This window comes from Syzygium oleosum, unplaced genomic scaffold (assembly GCF_021117445.2).
Source record: "Syzygium oleosum isolate NSW1041296 unplaced genomic scaffold, Sole_v2.1 Sole_v2.10, whole genome shotgun sequence".
Classification (NCBI taxonomy): Eukaryota; Viridiplantae; Streptophyta; class Magnoliopsida; order Myrtales; family Myrtaceae; genus Syzygium; species Syzygium oleosum.
In genome coordinates, this window is record NW_026607494.1 from 7,740,654 (window position 1) to 7,762,963 (window position 22,310).

The window sequence follows — 22,310 nt, forward strand, 5'->3', positions numbered from 1 at the left end:
ACACGAGATGCCACAAACTACCAAAAGAACCAAAGAGATGTTCAAATACGGAAGATGCTTGGATTACTACTATTTGTTACGATCCAGTAAGTAAAACCAAACGTGACTATTTGTTGACGGATAGGATCAGTGAGATCTCATAAGAGACGAGAGTCCTGTCCCCCCAAAAAGGAAACAATAACGACAACAAAAGCAAAGACAAAATTCGAAACAGCAGCAGGAGATGTCCAGAAGATTTCGCGAATGCGTTGAATACCGAATTCACTAAAAATATACCGAGCACCAATGTTTCAGCCTCTCTCACCATCCCACACGCACAGAAACTGAAGCCAGAAGGCAGAGCCGGCCACCATGATGGCGGCGAAAATGGCCGGCAAGGGGGAATCAAACTTGGACCTCCCCACCATGCTTCCCGGAATACACAACACTTCTCCAGGAACATCGTCCAAAGGAATCCTCAAGTAGTTGTCCCCAGGGCATGCTCTCGAGAATGACGACGACGACGAAGATACGGCGGAGACGAAGGCAGCCTCCGGAGCGAAAATCGTGACACCCACCGTCAAAGTCAGCAGGGCGGTCCACAAGGCGGCACGCCACATCCGCCTCACACACGCCACGCCTACCATTCGCCGGGAAAGTGAGGCGAGGAATGAGGGCGATGGCATGTCGGTGCTATTCAGCGCGGCAGTTTTGATACAAGTGAAAGTGGATCGTGGCCCTCTTTGTTTGTGGAAACCAAGCCAAGGGAAGTAAATATGAGGGAGGGAGACATGTAGCCACAATCGTGCGAATATTTTTTGGTTACAAGGGATAGCACATAACTCGCGCTTGCGGCTTCACGCCACTTCAAAAATCACAGATGATAGAGAGGGATGACGTAATTTTAGGAGCATTAACTTCCATATGAGTATTTATTAGTTTACATGCACGTGCTACGGGGGATGTAATTCATTGGGCAACGTTATGAGCAAATAATAAAGTTTCATATCTTTACTTACACGAGAAATAAAAAACTTTTGACGTCCTATGGTTTTTTTATCGAATGCAAATTCTAATCTAGATACTAATATTTTGATTAACAATTTGGTTTTTTTTTCCTCTTTGCTTTACAATTAAAAAATAATTAAGTTACAAAGGTCCAATCGGTAAGGGGGTCTGGCCTGTGAACTGGGTGAGTTCACTCTCATCTTCCTTGTTTAACACGTCTCTCGTCGTAAAAGGTAAATCATCCTTGAGTGGAACGCCGAGGACATATGACCAAATTTTTCGATGTCACAATAAAACTATGTATTCAGTACAGGACCATCAGAACACAGGAAGTCACCAATCTCGAATCGATAGCTTAAAACAAGAGACCTCACACTCGATAATTGCTTATAAGAAAAGCCCACATTATCCCGTCTTTTGACACACAAATGACAAGCAAAGTAGGGAATGAGATGGAAATCGCAATAGGTATGGGACGCTTAATGATCAAAATTTAGAATAAGGCCGGTCTATTTTGTGATAATAATACCAGATAATAGCTCATTCAAAATCGGGCTTCTCTGGGTAACTGCAACCGGGTCTTTGGATAATGACATTCGAAGCATAGCAGCCAGCTTTAACACAGTCCTCAACGGGCTTCTGCTTAACCAGTTGAGACAGAAATCCCCCAACGAATGCATCACCTACACATCATGCATGCATCTGTTAGGCACACACCTCGAAAAGTCCCTAAACAAACAATAAGTCCAGCCCATGCCTGCATGCGCATGTATGTATGCTTTTTAAATGCGTACACAAAGGTCATATAGAAGATGTACCTGCTCCGTTGGTGTCGACGAGTTTCTCTTGGGGCAACTTTATTACAGGGAACTTCTTGACCTTCCCATCCTCTGCAACAACAACAGGGTCGGGACCCTGAGTAATAACAGTGATCCTCTTGTATGTTCCCGATGCTTTGGGCCATTGGGATATCTTGAGGGCTATCTCCTCGACATCGTCGGTCTGAACAGCCCAAATTAGTTTAAACCATTCACACAATATATAATATCTTAAATACACGGAAGAAGCAACGTTACCTCCCAGCCATGAACTTTAGAGAATGTCCGTGCCTCGGTCTCATTTCCAAAGACAAAGTCCATATAGCTGGAGTGAGAAAGTCACGCCTTTGAGTTAAAATATAATCTTTCTTATGGTAAATACTGCGGCAGAAGGTTCAAGGTAATAGATGCTTACGGCAAGGCTTTCTCTTGAGCATCCTTGAAAAATTCACAGATGAATGGAGCAGAAAGGTTCATCATGAATATCTGAGAACACAAACATTTGATCGAGCAATCTTAGGTAAAGCTGCTGCAAATTAGCAGACATGAAGAGCTATCTACTTTTTCCTTCAAGCAACCGACCTTGTTATTTGCAGCTGCATGTTCAGCAACAAGCTGGATAGACTCTGGGGATACAGTGAGGAAAAATCCAGCGATATAGAAGTATTTGGCCTTCTCAACTGTTTAATGTAGGTCCAACAATGATGTCTATTAGTGACACCGTACAAGTAGAAATGATTCAAGTTACCAAAACCTGAAGTTGGAGAAGCTACCTAGCGCCCAATTTTCTGGTTGTTTCAAGTGGTCAGCCTTGTAGCAATTGGCCGCAGAGAGATTGGCAATGAGAGACCTAAAATAAAACGACAACACAAACTTCTTCTTAGTTTAACTAATTATAACTTGCAAGAAAAGTCCTGAAGGTGTGGACAGTTAAAGCACACCAAAATTGTCAACCTGAACTAGGAATACAGCCAGGTTAGCACTACCTCTGAATCATGAAGTTTAATTAACTCTTAAGAGTCCTTTTAAAGTTCCAAGCGATTGCCACTTTAGGCCCTGAATTTCAAAGACTAGACAACTTGGTCCCGGAACTATATTTCTAATTAACTATGATTCCTCGGCCAGATTTTCGGGTTCCCAACTACATTTTAATATCTCCCATGCACTCAAAGTAGGCTACAGCACAAAGCACGTCAAAAATATAAACTTCAGGAACAAACAGTCAAGTTCAAAATGTAGGGAGTAAAGCAATAATCACCTAACACTGTAGGAACAACAGAAAATTTACCCTAATATTAACAATCAAAATAACAAAATGAATGTGTCTTTTCCTTATGGTAATGAGTTTCGATCCCCTGACTTGTGTTTCCACCCCCAACCCACACACCTAGACCACACCAATGGCATAACAAAATGAGTTCTTTTTTACAACTGCAAAGAGGGGCACAACGTACAGATATCGAATCTCTTAATGATATTACTTATTATGCTGTCAGCTTCTAGAGGAGACAGTGGTCTTCTATCATTCTATAGCATGACCATACATGACCCAGAAAAACGAAAAGGCACACATATATTAACAGCTTGAGAGTGAGATTTCTGACAAGAGTCAGACTCAATAAGCCTGAAACGATATGAAATCACCCCAAGGGACATGGTTGGATGGACTTACATTTGACAAGCGCACTCACCATAGAAAGAAAGAAGATTTATTCACACATTTTCCCTCGTGAAGATAGGGTTACACAAAGCATTTGGAGACTGTAGGCAGTATTTATGAGAATAAGGTAAAAGGCCATCGGATTACAATGGAAAGGCAAGCTCTAGCTGATCAGAACACTAAATAAAATTTTAACATGTATTAAGGAAAACAAAATCATACATCAGTAGAGATTCCTCTTCAAATAAGTTTAAGCACATCATTGCATACAATAGGAGCCTCATAACTCATTCAATAAAAGAAAAATATTTGAAGTCCTTACGTAAGAATCAAGAAACACTTGCATCAATATAAATAAGTGTCGAGATTGAGATGTGAATATCCAAATGAAAAAGGTAGTAGAATTTGTAAAACCCATCCGAGCATCAACTGACCTTTCACCGCCAACAACACAGACGGCACAAGTGCCAGTTGGTGCATTTTCATCCTCATAATAGTGAACCTGAAGTATGAATCAGATCATTGCATCAGCTTAGGCATGACAATGCACAGAACAATACAAATAACGAGAGAACAAAGACCTACATTCACACCAGCAAGTTTTGCATGCTTCTTCATCTCATCCCCAAATTTGTCCTTTCCAATGCAGCCTATGAAGCTGGTTGCACCAGGAATCTGAAGCATCCACTGTAGAGGACAAAGAAAACTTTGCTAAGTCATCAGATAACACTTTATTTTACCGGATACTAGAACAGACTAACAATTCCTGGATGTACCTGAGCAACTCTGATTGAGTTTTGAGTAGCACCTAGAAAAGAAGAAAGATATCACGTGTGGAACAGAAATGACGCATAGTTCTGATTACAGATATCAATCTAGTACAGGAGCGAAGTGCATAATATGTATTACCCCCAGCAATGAAGTCTACGCTGTACTTGTTAGTCATTTCGTCATACCTGCAACATGTCCACTCAACATAGTAACACATCATCCACAGAAATAACTCTTTAAAGATCAATGAGGGCAACCGAAATTCATCATAGTCATACCAGAAAAAGGGGAGAGATCTCTTCCTACTAGTAGACAAAAACGGCGCTATCTAATTGTTGTCATAAGGGAACGAGGGGAAAGGAACGGTGAGCTACTCCACTTTGGAAGTACTCCTTTCCTCAGACACTCATCTTTCACACAGAAACTAAGAAGTCTCGGTAGGAAAAAGAGAGAGCTGAAACAGGGCATTTCGTAGCATATCCACATTAGAAGTTAACCAAAAGTTCGCAGGTGAAGAAGAAAATGAACCATTTGCGATCTGCTGCTACATACGCATAAGCTTGACGGGATCAACACTAGATGCACAAGCAATCACCCTAAGCCGCAATCATCTTGCACGTCTTAATACTAATCTTTACGGTCAATATCGCAAAAGACATATTCAGGTCCAAACCATAAACTACCTAAACCACGTGAGAGAAGGAAATCTTACATTGGCAGGTGCTTGTCCTCGGCGAGAATCGCATCGTTCAACTTGATGTCATATCTGTCACATAGAAACGGCCAAGTTCAGTTCTCGGGGAAGAAGAGTAACAGGCATATGCAGGTTCATCTCAAGATCAGCAATCAATATCCATGCAAAAGCTCATCGCGAGCACGGCCCACGCTCGATTCAACATTCAAACTCAAAACATCAGAAACCATTCCCGCCAAGAAGCCGCCGCATCATCAACCACCGTTACCGCGGAAGCATCGAGCCATTCTACTAAAGCAGGGAACATCGGAACGAACTAGCCGTTAACGCCGTCGTTCCCGCGCCCCCTAACTTCCGAACTAGAGCCAGATCTAACGCGAAAGGACGCCAAAACCATCGAGCATTAACTCGTTGCGTAACGCAGACGCTCGGGGGGGCGGCACAGGATCCGCACCGCCGCGGGAACGAGACGTCCGAACAACAACATGACGGAAGCCGGAGGCCGCGAGCGACTCGGCCGAATCCGACGCGCCATCGCATCGAAGGGAGCGCGAAGGCGGTGCGGGACGAGATCGGGAACGGAGGAGGAGGAGGAGGGGGACGTACTTGCGGAGGAAGTCGTCGTCGACGACGGCGGAGATGTCGAGGAGGGGGTTGCCCATGCCGAGGAGGACGCCGTCGGAAGCCATGGCGGAAATGCGCGCAAGGGAGCTCTAGAGAGAGAGAGAGGTAGAGAGAGAGAGAGGGAGAGATTTCAGATCTATATCTGAAGGAGGTGAAATGGGGAAGGAGGGGAGGGGATCGAGATTTTATAGGGGAAGGGGTTTAGACAGCGTGGAAGTGTCGACATCTCTCACCAAACCAAAACCCCCTCCCTCCTCAGTTGGCCGCAAATTCTCCTTAATTTTGTCCTAATTTTAGTTTTTCTTTTTTAATTATCTTATTCAATGTGGATGTGAGATTTTCTTTTTCCCGACAAATGCCTCGGAAGATCCCGAACCATGCCCGTCGTGACACGAATACCCGCGAAACTTACTATGTGTCGCCGAATACCCCGAACTTGCCTGGATATTCCAAACTTTTTTTTCTTTGTGTATCGAAAAAAGATCCCGAACTTATACCGATGCAACATATATATCATCGATTTCAGTTTTATCCGGGATGTATGTGTGTCGCGCCGGTGCAACCAAAAAAAAAAATTCGGGGTATTTCGTGTGGCTATGAGCAAGTTTAGAGCTTTTGATGACAAAAAAAAAAAAAGTTCGAGGTATGTAATTTGGAATTTTTCGCGACATTAATCGTTTTTTGTGGAGATATTTTTTTTTTGCAGATAATTCCCATTTATTTATTTTCCCCGCGTTTTAAAATTTAAAAAAAAATGATCGGGTTCAGCAACTCTCTTTTGGTTTTTGGTAGGTTCGTAATATGGCCATATATTAAAGAAAAATATAAAAGAAAAGAAAAAGGCAATGTCGGTAGGTGAAGATGGAGATGGAGGTGAGGAAGAGCAACCTCTCTCGCATTTCATATATATAGTATGTATTTCTTTGTACTCTTTTGTCAATCTAAACCTTCAAGTGCACCAACTAGCCTAGGAAGATACCATACAGGCCAGGCGATCGCGGCTTTGACCAACCCTAATTGCATAGGTGATTTTGACCCCCTACAAAAAGAAAATGCGAAACTAACTATATTAGCGCTAATCCGGACAAAAAAACCGACATCGGTCTACAGCTAGCTAGACGAGAATGGAGCTGTGCTGTAGAGGCGGCAAATCGATGGGTTGGATTAGGTTTGAGCATGTTGTCTAAGAATTTGAACAGAATCGAGTGATTCAATTTATATCAACGAACTGTCACGATGTATAAAAGAGAAAAGTTTTACATGCCTAAATCCCGTTGAAGCTGGATCGAAACCCTAGTATCCATGTTTTCGAGAGCCAATTAATAAGGTCGATCGCCGAGATTGATATGATTAGGAGATTTCTCGTATGGAAACTGAAGGACGCTCGCTCGAGTCCCGCCAACTGCGTGTAGATTGCTATGAAACCAAGATCATTTGTATAGATCAAAGGGCCGAAACTTATTCGATTTATTGCGTTTAGTACATGCGCAGTTTATTCTTTAGACTATAGAAAAATGTACAATAATGTCCTCCGATTAATTTAAATTTAGAGACAGCATTGAATATTTTCATAAAATCTAGGAATTAAATTGAACATGTAACAAAAGTTCAGGGATCATGCCGAACAAATTAGAATCCAGAAATCACATTGCACTTTCGGCCAAAGTTCAAAAACCATTCGTGTCATTTTCCCGACTGATAAAATCGAGTGTTTTCGTTAGCTGCATCCAATTTTAAGTTACTGAAAATGCCGACGCGGTTTTCCTTAACATTTCCAAGGGTTTAATACCACGAAAAACCCTAAAACAGTACAACAATGACCATTTTACCTTCCGCTAAATCTTACCATCAAATTTCCGAGTTGGATAACACGTAACAGTTGACGGGTGTACCAGTTTGAGATTTTAACCTCCGTTTGTCACGGGTGTACCAGTTTGTGGATTTTTTCGTGGTATTCATCGAATTTAACGGAAGGCAAATTTGTCACAAATGTAACAGCCTGAGATCTTTTGTTAGGGTAAATTCATCACAAGTGTATCAGTTTGGAGTTTTTCGTAGTCAAAAAATTAATTTAGCGTAAAATATTTCGCGGATATATTAACTTATGATTTTTTATGGTACTAACCCTATTTTTCCAAAGTCGCGTCGAGGTCCGACGTGGCGCCAAGTGGGCCCCACGTGAAGGTGGGGGAGAAGAAAAAAGAGGTCACAACAATAAAATAAAATGGGGGGGAAGACATTCCACGCAAGAGTCAGATCAGATGGGTGCCGACGGGGAGATCTCGACCGTCGGTGGGGTTCGTTCATCGAAATGGGGGGCGCGACCATCCCGCCATAGTGCCGGCCACGACCGACAACTTGTTTCCTCGCTCCTCTCCTTTTATCTAATCAATAGAAGAGCCCCCACCAGCACGAACTCGAACTCGAACTTTTTTTAAGCACGTAAAAAAAAGCAACTGAAAATAACAAATTCGGGAAATTTTGGTTTAAGTTGGTCGAGGGAAAAATCAACATTCGTGCTTTTAAATTTGGTAAGCGAGAGTTTAAGTAATAATTGATTTCGAGGGATTTTTTTTTTTTTTAAATTACGACCTCCATCCATCGTGCAAAAAAAAAGCACATTGCAGAGACACGATCGGATACCTACCGTGCATGGGCTTCTACGGAACTCGTGAGGAAAAAATTTGATATCGAGAGGTTCCCTTGTATTTCCCGTGCGGTATAACGAGATTTTCTTTCTTTCTTTTTTCGGTAGTTTTTTATTTCGAGATAAATGCATCGCAAGTACCTAAACTTTTCCAAATCATTCACTTAGGCTCTTGAACCTTTTTTTTTTTTTCTGTGCAACAAGGTTTTTAAAGTATACGTCTTCCGTTAAAACAAAAATAGAAATGCTGATGTGGACTGACGCATCAGCGCCGCATCAATGCTCATTGTATATGTTGGTGCTTATGTGTAATTTTCCTTTTCCCTAGTGGCCTAGCTAGTTGACAGGGTCAATTCAAGCTATTTGGATTCTAATGTTCTATTTCGAAGAGGGCACAAATTTTAAAAATATCATTAAAACTCATCATAACATTGGCGATTGCTAATTATATTTGTTGAATTTCGAACGCTGTTGCAAAAAAATTTGAGAGGGCAAAACTTTGGAAACAAATATATTTCATCGCACAAGGAATCATGGTGTTCTTATCCCGTATGATTTCTAACTTGACTCCATTTGACATTTTCCGGAAGTCATTATCGAGTCATATTCGACGAAATAAACAGGCGACCGGTACAGCGGGTTGACGCTAGATTTTCCACGAAAGTTACTGCCTACCCATGCCGTACCCAAGATACTGAAAATCACATGTCGATTTTGAAGCATGCTAAGCACACGAAAGAACTGACGGTAACCGGCGAATGCGGTTTGTAGTTCGGAGGAAATGAGGATGTATCCAGCCCCTGGCATGAGAGGCTGTGGAGGAGCGTGAGGTAATGTAGACAGCCAGGGTAAGAAGAGCACACACGATGGGGGAAGCTGGATGAAGCTATCGGGCGAACTCGCGGGCGACGCGGGCCTCGACACTGGCAGACATTTCGAAGAGGAAGGAGGAACGGACGCTGCGAGATGTGATGTGGCTTGTGAAGCAGATCATGGATTAATTCATGGTATGTGGCAAAGAAAACTAAAAAGCTTAGGTTGTTGAAAGTTCCTGAAGCTAAATACACGCCGAATTAGTTCAGACAAAGTTAGGTCGCGCTAGCCGAACTGCGGAACCTGTCCTAAAAGACGTGAGGGACGCAATAAGTGAGAAGAATTTGCTAAGAGAACATGCTAATTGGATGGCACTTCACCTTAGAAAGGGGACCCTGCCCTTTAAAATTGGGTGAGTTCGCTCTCATCTTCCTTGTTGAACACGTCTCTTTGTTGTAAAAGATAATCATCCATGAGTGATGAGTGAGGACATAACAAAATGTTTCATCTAAGGATGCAAGAGAACAATACACGGGGGAGATAACTTTGCATTCAGTGCAAGACCATCACAGCATACAAGTCACCAATCTTCCCATAAAAGTGCACACAAAAGACCTCATACCCGACATCGCGCCGAAAAGCCTCATAGTACATAACTGTCTTATAAGAAAACAACCCCGCATTATTTTGTCTTATGACAGATAAATAACAAGCAAAGTTGCATAGTGATCATAGGCCGGTCTAATTTACAATAATACCAGAAAGTAGCTCATTGGAAATCGGGCTTCCCTGGGTAAAAGTGCAGCCAGATCCTTGGATAATGAGGTTAGATGCGTAGCAGCCAGCTCCAACATAGTCCTCAATGGGTTTCTCCTGAACCAGCTGAGACAGAAATCCCCCAACAAATGCATCACCTGCACATGCATACTTTTATCACGTAAACACCTAAAAAGGTCCCTAAACAAATAATAAGTCCAGCCATGCCTGCTTGCGCATGGACATACACATTCAAAGCGCGTATAAAAGGTCATATAGAAGATGTACCTGCTCCGTGGGTGTCAATGAGTTTTCCTTTGAGCAACTTTGTTACGGGGAACTTTTGGACCTTCCCATCCTCTTCAACAACAACAGGGTCGGGACCCTGAGTCATAACAGTGATCCTCTTGTATGTTCCTGATGCTTTGGGCCATTGGTATATCTCAAGGGCTATCTCCTTGACAACATCGATCTGAACAGACCAATTTAGTTAAACCATTCACCCAATATACAATAACGGGAGTACACAGAAAAAAAGCAACTTTACCTCCCAGCAATGAACTTCTGAGAATGTTTGTGTCTGCGTCTCGTTTCCAAAGACAAAGTCCATATAGCTGAAAAGAGAAAGGCACGCCTTTGTGTTAAAAAATCCCTTTCTTATGGTGATCACAATGGCAGAAGGTCCAAGGTAATAGATGCTTACAGCAAGTCTTCCTCTTGAGCACAGATGAATGGAGCAGAAAGGTTCATCATGTACATCTGTGCACACAAACGTTTGATCAAGCAATCTTAGGTAAAGCTGCTGAAAATTAACAGACACAAGGGGCTATTCACTTTTCCACAAAGCAACCGACCTGGTTATTTGCAGCTGCATGTTCGACAACAAGCTGGATAAAGTCTGGGGATTCAGTGAGATAAAGTCCAGCAGGGTAGTAGATGTACTTGGCCCTCTCAGCTATTTAATAATAAATAATGTCCTTTAGTCAAGCCGTACAAGTAGAAATGATTCAAGTTACCGAAATGTGTAGATGGACAAGCTACCTAGTGCCAAATTTTCAGATTCTTTCAAGTAGTCAGACTTGTAGCAATTGGCCACACAGAGGTTGGCAGCAAGAGACCTAAAATAAAACACCAACACAAACTTCTTCTTAGTCCAACTAATTATAAGTTGCAAGAAGAGTCTTGAAAGTGTTGACAGTTGAAAGCACACCAAAATTGTCAACCTGAACTAGGAATACACCCGTGTTCGCACTACCTCTGAATTATTAAGTTAAGAGTCCCTTTAAAGTTCCAAGTGATTGCCACTTTAGGCCCTGAATTTTAAAACTAGACAACTTGGTCCCTGAACTATACATTCTAAATGACCATGATCCCTCAGCCAGATTTTCAGGTTCCCAACTACATTTTCATATCTACCATGCACTCAAACCAGGCTACAGTACTAAGCACATGAAAAATGTAAACTTTATGAACAAACTGTCATGCTTAAAAATGTAGGGAGTAAAGCGATAATCACTGAAAACTGTAGGAACTACAGGTGATTTTCCCTAGTATTAACGGTCAAGTTAACAAACTGAATGTTTCTTTTTCTTGGTAAGTTTTTATGATAATAAGTTTTGATCCCCTGACCTTGTGGGTCCTCCCCCAAACCACACACCGAGGCCATACTGATGGCGTTACAAAATGAGTTTTTCTTATCAATTGCAAAGGAGGGGCACAACGTACAGATATAGGATCTCTTAATGATACTCCATAATATTTTGTCAGTTTCTAGGATAGACAATGGTCTTCTATCATTTCATAGCATGACTACCTATGACCCAGGAAAACAGAAAAAGCATCGCATATTCTAACAGCTTGAGAGGGAGATTAAACAACAAGAGTTCAGCTCTAGAAGCCTGAAACGACATGAAATCACCCCAAGGACATGGTTGGATGAACTTTTAGAAAGCGAGAAAGATCCATTCACGCATTTTCCCTCATAAAGATATGGTTAGACTAATTGTAGGCAGTATTTATGAGAACAAGGTGAAAGGGCATTGGATATCAATGGAATGGCAACCTCTAGCTGGTCTATCAAATTTTGACATCTATTAAGGAAAACAAAATCATACATCAGCCACGATTCCACTTCAAATAAGTTTAAGCACATCATTCCATGCTATGGGAGCCTCACAATTCATTCAATAGAAGATACAAATTTGAAGTCCATATTTTGGTATCAAGACCACTTGCATCAATATAAAAACTAGTGTCATGTGTGTATACCCAAAAGAAAAAGGTAGCAAAGTTAATAAAACCCATCCAAGCATCCACTGACCTTTCACCACCGACAACACAGATGCCCCCAGTGCCAGTTGGTGCATTTTCATCCTCATAATAGTGTACCTGAAGTATGCACCGGATGATTGCATCAGCTTAGGCATGACAATGCAAAGAACAAACCAAATAACTGGATAGAAGAACGACCTACATTCAGAAAAGCAAGTTTTGCATTCTTCTTCATCTCCTCCCCCAATTTGTCCTTTACTATGTAGCTGGTTGCACCGAGAATCTGAAGCAACCAGAGGACAAAGAAAACTTTTTCAATTCATCAGATAACACTATAATTTACCAGATGGTAGAATAGACTCCCAATTTCTGCATGTACCTGAGCAACTCCGATTGAGTTTTGAGTAGCACCTAGAAAAGAAGAAAGATATCACGTGTGGAACAGAAACAACACACGGTTCTGATTACAGATATCGATCTAGTACAGGAGAGAAGTGCATAATATGATATTACCCCCAGCAATGTAGTCTACACTGTACTTGTTAGCCATTTTGTCATACCTGCAACATGTCCACTCAGCATAGTTACCACATCATCCACAGAAATAACTCTTTAAAGATCATTGAGGACGATTGAAATTATTCAGAGTCATACCAAAAAAGGCGAGTCTCTTCCTACTAGTAGACAAAAATGGCTCTATCTAAGTGCTGTCATAAGGGAATCGAAGGGAAAGAAATGGGGAGCTAGTACACTTTGAAAGTAACAACTCCTTCCCTCAGACACTCATCATTTGCACAGAGACTAAGAAGTCTCAGTAGCAAAAAGAGAGCTGAAACAGGGCATTTCATAGCACATCCACATTAGAATGTGACCAAGGTGAAGAAGAAAATGAACCGTTTGCTATCTGCTGCTACATATATGCATAAGTTGCTAACGTGACTGGATTAACATTAACTGCACAGTTTTCACCTTAAGTCTGAACGATCTTACATGTCTTGATAGTAATCTTAACAGTCAACAATGAAAAAGAATTATGTAGGTACAAACCATAGATTACCCAAATCTTGTCAGAGAGAAAATCTTACATTGGCAGGTGTTTGTCCCCAGCGAGAAAAGAATTTTTCCACTCGGTGTCATACCTGTCATGCAGAAATAGCCAGGTAAGTTCTCAGGGTGAGGCAACAAGAAAATGTGGTTCATTCTAATATCAGCAATAAACATCATGCAAGCTCATCAAAAGTACGGTCCACGCTTAATCAAACACCCCAACTTAAATATCAGAAACCATGCCCTCAAAGTAGTTGTTAACGTCGTAATTCCTGCGTAACTAACTCCCAACAGAGGCAGATCTAACAGTAAAATGCAAATCATATGAAGGAAAACAAAATCATACATCAGTAAATATTCCACTTCAAAAAGTTTAAGCACGTCATTGCAAACAATAGGAGCCTCTTAATTCATTCAATAAAAAAACAAATTGGAAGTCCATACTTAAGAATCAAGAACCACTTGAGACAATATAAAAACAAGTGTCAAGATCTAGATGTGAATTTCCAAATGAAAAAGGTAGTAAAATTTCTAAAACCCATCCGAGCATCGACTGACCTTTCACCGCCCACAACATAGACGGCGCAAGTGCCAGTTGGTGCATTTTCATGCTCAGAATAATGGACCTGAAGTGTGCATCCAATGATTGCATCAGCTTAGGCATGACAATGCACAGAACAAAACAAATAACTAGAGAAGAAAGACCTACATTCACGACAGCAAGTTTTGCATTCTTCTTCATAAACTTCCCAAATTTTTCTTTTCCAATGCAGCCTATTAAGCTGGTTGCACCATGAATCTGAAGCATCCCATGTAGAGGACAAAGAAAACCTTTTCAGGTCATCGAATAACACTTTAATTTACCAGATGGAAGAATAGACTCCCAATTTCTGGATGTACCTGAGCAACTCCGATTGAGTTTTGAGTAGCACCTAGAAAAGAAGAAAGATATCACGTGTGGAACAGAAACAACACACACTTCTGATTAAGGATATCAAATTAGTACGGGAGAGAAGTGCATGACATGATATTACCCTCAGCAATGTAGTCTGCACCGTACTTGCTAGCCATTTCGGCATACCTGCAACATGTCCACTCAGCATAGTTACCACATCATCCACAGAAATAACTCTTTAAAGATCATTGAGGGCGATTGAAATCCTTCACGGTCAAACCCAAAAAGGTGAGAGACCTCTTCCTACTAGTAGACAAAAATGGCTCTATCTAAGTGCTGTCATAAGGGAAACGAAGGGCAAGCAACGGGGAGCTAGTCCTCTTTGTAAGTAACAACTCCTTTCCTCAGACACTCATTGTTAGCACAGAGACTAAGAAATCTCAGTAACTAAAAAAGAGCGCTGAAACAGGGGATTTTCTAGCACATCGACATTAGAAGTCAACCAAAAGTTCACGGGTGAAGAAGAAAATGAACCATTTGCTATCTGCTGGATTAACAGCAAATGCACACTATTCACCTTAAGTCTCAACGATCTTACATGTCTTGATAGTAATCTTAACAGTCGACAATGAAAAGGAACTATTTAGGTGCAAACCATAGATTACCCAGATTTGAGAGAGAGAGAGAGAGGAGAGAGAATCTTACGTTGGCAGGTACCTGTCCCCAGAGAGACGAGCACTGTCCCACGGGGTGTCATATCTGTCACGTGGAGATAACCAGTTAAGTTCTCAGGGCGAAACAATACGGGGTTCATTCTAACATGAGCAATAAATATCCTGCAAGCTCATGACAAGTTACGGTCCACGCTTAATCAAACACCCCATCTTTAAATATCAGAAACCATGCCCTCAAAAAGCAGTTGTTAATGTCGTAGTTCCTGCGTTTCTAACTTCCAACAGAGCCGGATTAACAGCAAAGCGCAAACTCATCGTATATTTGGAGCACAAGCTCGAAAATAAAACTCGGGGAGAAAGGCAAACCACTCAGGCGGCACAAAGATCTGCACAGCCGCGACCAAAACGAAACATCAAGAAAAGCACGCGCGCGCATCGGTAACCGAAAAACACAAGAAGCCGGACGGCTGAATCGAAGAAACGAAGCGGGGGGAGACGACGAACGAGGCGCTTCATCGATGACAAGTACCGCGACACGAAACAAGATCGCTAACAGGGGAAGGAGGGGCGTACTTCATCGGGGGGGAACGCCCGTTGACGCCCGGAGGGGTGTCGCGGGGCCCATCGACGGGCGCGACGAGGAGGGTGCCTCCTGACGCCATTGAGACACGCGAGCAAGAGGCAGATGCAGAGATAGACGGAGAGAGTGAAGGTGAGACAGATGGAGAGGGAGAGGGAGAGGGAGAGGGATAGGGAGGCGGAGTGATGCATTCAGATCGATGGTGGAGGAGGAGGAGGAGGAGGTGGTGGAAAGGAGACGGAGGAAGTTTATAAGGGGCGGTGGGTCGAGCCTTCGGAGAGAGACCCTCGAGTGTGGAGTACCCAAAAGCGCACAGCGCACGACACTCGACGTTGGTGATGAGGAACACGCGAAGTTGCGGAGCTGGAGGTCCGGGTTGGCGATGAGGAACTTGCGAAGTTGCGAAAAAGGACGCCCGGGTTGGTGATGAGAACAGGGGGTTGGTGAGGAGATGTCGACACTCGACGTTCTGGGCCTCCGGGTACGTGAATCCCATTCCACCGATGTTGGCGTAGCTAAGGATGACGCAAGCGTTCTCCCCGCGGTTTGGAAAAACAGGGGTTCATCATCAGGAAAACAGGGGTTGTCCCGCTCAAAAAGTCTCCTTGGGTTGGTACGCATCAAGCAACTGGTCTCTCTCAGAGAGAGAGAGAGAGAGAGAGAGAGAGGGACCCATAAGATTTCCCATGCACACGGAGGAATATCCCTCCATTGACACGCCGCCGATGCCCATCCTCCACATCATGTGGTGAATGTACGCTTCTAGCATCCCATTAAAATCAAGAACGTCGCTCATCCGATGTTGGAGCAGACACAGGTGGGGTGGATTCAACAGTAGAATTTTATGAGGAACGGCACGTTGAGAGAAAGGGAGGGACAGTGACGAACAGGGGAGGGAGAGGGTGGTGGGAGCGGCGCTGCCCCCGGCGACGGCGGCGGGGAATCGGCGGAGCAGTTCTCTTCTTTGTAGATTTTATATGGAGAAAAAAATTAAATGGAATTGTTCTTATGGAGTTCAGCAGTCCTCTCTGACACAGACTAATGTCTGTCATTAAGATCATTAATTACCCATACGGAGCACATTACTTTGTTTTACATTTGTCCACCCGATTTGATCGACGAAAAATATTGATGTGACTTTTTTAAATATTTCCTTTTTCTATTGGTGATGACGTGGATAAAATATGAAATATAAATTTAAAACGATATTATTTTGGTCCGAAACTAATTTCTAATATAAATTTTATTTTAATTGAATTAAAAAAATAAGCTAAAATGAAAAAAAAAGAAAAAGGGAAAAATAAGAGGAGAGTTAGATCGGGTAGCGAGCGCCATCACCCCACCAACGTTGGGAAGGGCCAAGCAATGGTGGGGAAATGGTCGAGGGTCGGGTCGCCAGGGGCCGACAACCTCGCTAACGTGCGAAGGGTCGCCACGGCCAACGTCACCAAACATTCCTCCATTATCACCGGTCCTTTCTGGCAATGGTGGGGCTGTAAAAACTTTTTTTTTTAATTTTAGCTTATTTTTAATTTAATTTAAATAAAATTTATATTAAAAATCAGATTTTGACCAAAACAACGTCATTTTAGCCATGTCATCATCACATATGAAGAGAAAAAATAAAATGGTTAATACCACGAAAACCCTAACCCAGACACTTGTGATACATTTTCCCAAACTATTTTTTTGACCATAAAAACCCCAACCCGGCGTACAATTTTACTCCGAACTAATTTTTAATATTATTTTTAATTTTTTGAATTTTTATTCTTTTATTTTCTTTATTTTCTTTTTTTTTCTTCAATTTCAACCTACGGCCGGTCGCCGGTCCTGGCTCACCAGAGGCGGAAGCCTGGCGAGGGTCGCCCTCTAGCGGGCCGCGAGGCCGCCTCGCTCGACTCGGCAGGGCGACCCTCGCCGGATCTAGCTAGGGTGGCCCTCGCCCAGGCGTCTGGATGAGGGGCCGCCCGAGGGCCCCACCATTGGCGGCCCTTGCCCACGGTCGGTGAAGGGTCACCAACCATTCCTCCACTATCATCGGTCCTTTCGGCAATGGTGGGGCGGTAAAAAGCCTTCGTTGCTTGGTTCTAACTTTTTTTTTTAATTTTAGCTGAAAAAAAAATAAAAGGAAAAAATAAATAAAATAAATAAAAATTCGAAAAAATAAAAATAATAATATTAAAATTTTAATTAAAAATCAGAGGGGTTTTGTGGTCAAAAAATAGTTCGGGAAATTGTCAGTGTTTGGGTTTTTATGGTCAAAAATAGCCATGAGTATCATCACATATACCGTTTAGGTTTTCTAGTATTAAAAAATAAAAAAAACCAAGTCAAAATTTTCCGTTAACCAAGTTGAACAGAGTTAAGAGAAGGACTCGATTGCATTTTTTATAAGTTTTAGAACTGAATTGCACTTTTATAATAAATTTTAGGACTTCCAATGAACATATTCCTTAAACTTCCGTAAACAAATTAAGTTTTGCAACGGAACATGTGCTTTATAGAAGCCGACAACTATAGGATATTTATTTTGAAAAATCTTTAAAGAGGGTTTCATGAAATTAGGTTTGTTAAAAGGTTTTCTTTTCGACAAAACTAATTTACATGAAAGTAAAATCTAACATTAATAAAGAAAACATAGTGGCCACAACAAATAAAACACGAAAAATGTGAAATTGTTAAATATGTGATTAGATCCTACATAAAAATAGAAAAACTAAAAAAGGAAAGAAAGTGAATAAATTTAGGGCCACCACTTAAATTGCAATTGAATGATTGAAGGCGGTTTTGTCTTTTTGGTGAAAATTAGGTGGATTTAGTCATATAAGGGGTGAAAATAGCACCGCCCTTTTATTATTACCTCTTTAGGGGCATTTGGTTCAATTGAATAACTCTCAAAAATCAACTCGGGTCTCATGATTGATCTAACTAACTTACTCTTGATTTTGGCTACAATTAGATTCGATGAGTTCAAGATTGAAGATATCAATTCTATAGGGAAGTTCTCGATTTAATGAACTAGTTGTTGATTTCATGGTTGTTAATTAACTATCAATATATTCATTTACAAGTTTGTTGTTGACTTTGAGACTGCTAATTGACTAACAAGCAATTCGAGGCTGTTTTAGTCAATTTCCATCGCTGCTTGTTGATCTTCTAAGGTGGCTATTTCGCTTTCAAGACTGGTGTACAAATTTGGAGGGTCTAATCCTCATTACTATGTATTTGGTTTTAGTTAAATGCATTTAGTCGTAATTATCATGCATTAAGTCCTAGTTATTATGCGTTTTAATTGTGTTATCGTTTTCTAGTCTTAACTTCTAAGATTTTGAGATTAATGTATTAGAAGTCCTAAAACTTGTCAAAAAAATGCAATTGAGTCATAAAACTTACAAAAAAATGCAATTAAGTCCTAAACTTGTTAAATTAGTGCAATCGAACCCTTCCGTTAACTCCGTCCAACTTAATTAACGAAAATTACTAACGTGGCTTCTTTAAGTTTTACGAAAAATAATAGAAAATTTATTATTCTTTTCTTTCATTATTTTCTCTATCTTACATGATGATGACCTAACTAAAATGACATCGTTTTGATCTAAATTTGATTTTTAATATATGCTTTATTTAAATTAAAAAAAGTTTTGGTCGAAAAAATAAGAAGAAGAGAGGAACCCTCATTGCCGGGTTCCTCTTTTATTATTATTATTATTATTATTATTATAAATTTAGCTTATTTTGTAATTTAATTTAAATAAAATTTATATTAAAAATCAAATTTAAAACAAAAATGGCGTTGTTTTAGGGCGCAAATGGTAGCCATTCTGCTCCAGAAATCAAATTCTTGCAAGAAATTGATTTCTGGAGGAGAAATCTGTTTGATAAAACATGACTAATTCTGCTCCAAAAATTGATTTCTGGAACAAAAATCTGTTTTGATTTGTTGATTTTTTTTGCACCTAAAAAAATTTAAATTTCATTCAAAGTGGGTGGCCACAGGTATTCTAAGCCATTCTGTGAAGTTTTAAAATTTTTTATTTTTTGATTTTTTTGGGCATCTCAAAAAATTTAAATTTCACTCAAAGTGGGTGGTCAAAAGTATTCTAAGCCATTTTGTGAAGTTTTGAAATTTTTTATTTTTTTGGGCACCTCAAAAAAATTAAATTTCACTCAAAATGGGTGGCCACATGTATTCTTAAGCCATTCTGTGAAGTTTTGAAATTTTTGATTTTTTTTGGGCACCTAAAAAAATTTAAATTTCACTCAAAGTGGGTGGGCACAAGTATTCAAAGTCATTATGTGAAGTTTTGAAATTTTTGATTTTTTGATTTTTTTGGACACCTAAAAAAATTTAAATTTCACTCAAAGGTGGCTTCTAAGCCATTCTGTGAAGTTTCAAAATTTTTAATTTTTTTATATTTTTTGAAAAAAATTCACCAAATTTCTTATTTTCCCGAAATCTGACTTTTTTTTTTTTTCTAGAAATTTTTATGAATTTTTCTGAAATTTTTCAATTTTTATGCATTTTCTGAAAAAAAAAATAGTGAGATCTCAAAAAGTGTTGTAAAGGCCACGAAAAAGAGAGAAAAGAGGGAGAATGCATTCTGGAATAGAGAAGCTACAAAAAGTAATTTCTCTTTTTCTTGCCCAAAACCCATTCTGGAATCAAGAATGCATTCTAGAATCAAGTATTTTTAATAAACGCATTTTTATTCCAGAATGCATTCCGGAAATTTTTTAACAAACGCATTTCTATTTCGGAATACATCCTAGAGCAGAATTTTTGCTCCAGAATGGATTCCATACACACCCTTACCCTAGTGCTTCATGTTTTAGCCACGTCATCACGAGAGAAAAATATCGAGAAAAGCCAAACCAGCATTTTTTCATTAACGAAATTAGACGGAGCTAGTGGAAGAACTCGATCGCACTAATTTGACAGGTTTTAAGTCTCAATTGCATTTTCGTGATAAATTTTAGAGTCTCTAATGCACTTGTCCCTCGAATGAATTAAAAGTTCAAAAAGGACATTCCGCGTTAAGCCGAAATTAGGGACTATCAATGCCATTTTCTCTCTAGAAAAACACAAGCATGTATTGATAACCGAACAACATAAGAAGCCACATCCTAAGAGAAGCTGAAGACCCGCGAGGGAGTAAAAGCTGAATCGAAAGAACGGCGCAGAAAGGCAAAGAACCAGGCAGTTCGCCGAGAGAATCATCTATGGATCGAGTACAATAACATAAACAAGATCGACAGTAGCGAAGGAGGACGTACTTTGCCGGAACTCGCCGTCGGCGGCGGCGGAGATGTCGAGCAGAGGATTGCCCATCCCAAAGCTGGAACACAACCGTGAAGACGCAAGCTCGAGAGAGATAGACAGAGAGAGAGAGAGAGGCACCGTGTGCGAACGAGAGCGAGCCAACTTTATCGGTGGTTTCTCACGACTTTTGGCAGCTAGGAGCTGTCGATGTCTCACCAAACCAGCCTCCGATTGGCCGCAAGTCGTCTCGATTTGGCACGCTGTCCTAATATTCCAATTTTGTTTCATTTAAACATTGGATGCTTCTAATTTAAGGTAAGGAAAAATTCGTAAACTCGTGAAATTTCAGATGATTTCCACGATCTGATTTTTGATGAAGGGTGCATTTATGAGAATTTGCCTCTGGTGGAATGTTCATCCCATGGGTCCTCCAATTGCGCGAATTTTTTTTTTGTCTCTAACAATTGAATTTATAGCAGGAATTTCAGTGATATCTAAGGACGATGCACCATCTTTTTTCTCCACAAAAAAAATGTGGGTTCAACGACTCTCACGAGAAGTCCGCAGGAGTAGGTGTAAAAGGAAGGGAAAAAAAAAGGGGAAAGAGGCAATTTTGGTAGGTAGAGTAGAGATGGAGATGTGAAAGCGCAAATCTCTCTCGCTTTCGAAAAAAATGCAATTAAATCTTAAGTTAGCTCCGTTCAATTTGAGTAATAGATAATGCCGACGTAGCCTTTATAAATATTTTCAAAATCGCGTGACTCTAACGCGGCGTCGAGCGAGGTTCGCGTGAGAAAAAAAGCCAGAAACAAAACCCGAAAGAAATCCCGTAGAAAAGTCGGATCAGACCTGTGCAAATAAAAGATCCCGACCGTCATGGGGGTTATATCTAAATGTATTCTCACACTCACAAAGATGTTCACGTGTTACTCATCAAATCCACTAACATATATATTCTGTTCATATACTCTCTCACACACATCCATGTACATATACTTCGGTAATGTCATGCTTCGGAGGGCTTCTCGTGGGGCTGAAATGGAGGGGCAGGGGGTCCAAAATGGCGAGGCGCCCGAGCGGCTTCGCTCCGTCCGCGGGCCCTCCCGACGAGGTAAAATGCGAGCGCCACGATCAGGATGAACAGAATGGCCGGCAGCGACACCACGATTATGTATCCCATGTCGTGAGCAGCAATCCACGAGTGCGTCTTCCGCTGCTAACGCTGTGCTCAAACACCAGAGAGACCAGATACTTAATAGTTAAACAACATCATGCGCTCCAGGAATTGGACATCAATGCCTAGAAAAACCGTGCCGCGACACACCAAACAATTTTGACTAGGGATTCGCATCGCTGCGGCTCTAGTAGTAAATAAGACAATGGTAGAATGAAATTTCTCATCCAAAGTTGGGAAGAAAAGAAGAATTGAAAGCTTATGAAAAACAGTCTTGGCTGGAAGATTGAAAGGGCTTTTGTCTGATTTCATCAGCTTGAACCAAACTGCTTTCAAATTGTGGGATAATGTGTTTTTTAGCTTTATATGTTTGTCCACAATCATCATAGGAATGAAAATATCACCTAGATGTGTTATCATAGCAGAAATCATGAAAGCAACAGTAAGCTGGGACTCTCTGATAAAACAATTTTGGAAGCTATTGATGCCCCTCCCCAGCTTGTTAGATGGTTTGAGGCCTGCATTACCATACCTAAGATTGTGTCACTTCTCATGGGGAATTGGCAGGATACCTTTGTGGAAAGTAGGGGACTAAAGGCCGGGCGATTACATCTGGCGATGATATCTCTCTGTTAT

General features: G+C 41.0%; 2 protein-coding genes and 1 pseudogene across 2 annotated transcripts; all 3 read right to left on the minus strand.

The window, feature by feature from the left end:
• Positions 1 to 46: 46 nt before the first annotated feature.
• LOC115685781 (uncharacterized) lies at positions 47 to 704 on the minus strand. Its single transcript, XM_030610902.2, has one exon. The coding sequence runs from the start codon at positions 663 to 665 to the stop codon at positions 291 to 293; it is 375 nt and encodes a 124-aa protein (XP_030466762.2). The 5' UTR covers positions 666 to 704; the 3' UTR covers positions 47 to 290.
• Positions 705 to 1,320: 616 nt separating this feature from the next.
• Positions 1,321 to 5,725, minus strand: LOC115685780 (adenosine kinase 2). The gene is made up of 12 exons (XM_030610900.2): positions 5,537 to 5,725; positions 4,949 to 5,002; positions 4,375 to 4,421; positions 4,242 to 4,273; positions 4,051 to 4,152; positions 3,900 to 3,967; positions 2,579 to 2,655; positions 2,388 to 2,485; positions 2,221 to 2,291; positions 2,064 to 2,130; positions 1,806 to 1,989; positions 1,321 to 1,670 (listed from the first exon to the last, which is right to left on the minus strand). Exons 1-12 carry the CDS (start codon positions 5,617 to 5,619, stop codon positions 1,528 to 1,530), a joined length of 1,026 nt encoding a protein of 341 aa, XP_030466760.1. The 5' UTR covers positions 5,620 to 5,725; the 3' UTR covers positions 1,321 to 1,527.
• A 3,859-nt stretch (positions 5,726 to 9,584) lies between these two features.
• LOC115685795 (adenosine kinase 2-like) lies at positions 9,585 to 16,232 on the minus strand (annotated as a pseudogene).
• Between the last annotated feature and the right edge of the window lie 6,078 nt (positions 16,233 to 22,310).

What these genes read in the sequence shown, in the direction of transcription:
- LOC115685781 (XM_030610902.2), bottom strand. Translation starts at nt 665, where the DNA reads ATGCCATCGCCCTCATTCCTCGCCTCACTTTCCCGGCGAATGGTAGGC.
- LOC115685780 (XM_030610900.2), bottom strand. Translation starts at nt 5,619, where the DNA reads ATGGCTTCCGACGGCGTCCTCCTCGGCATGGGCAACCCCCTCCTCGAC. An exon ending in GACGACGACTTCCTCCGCAA is followed by an intron (nt 5,003 to 5,536) that starts GTACGTCCCCCT and finishes TCTATGTGACAG; the next exon opens with ATATGACATCAAGTTGAACG. An exon ending in ACCAGAAAATTGGGCGCTAG is followed by an intron (nt 2,486 to 2,578) that starts GTAGCTTCTCCA and finishes TACATTAAACAG; the next exon opens with TTGAGAAGGCCAAATACTTC.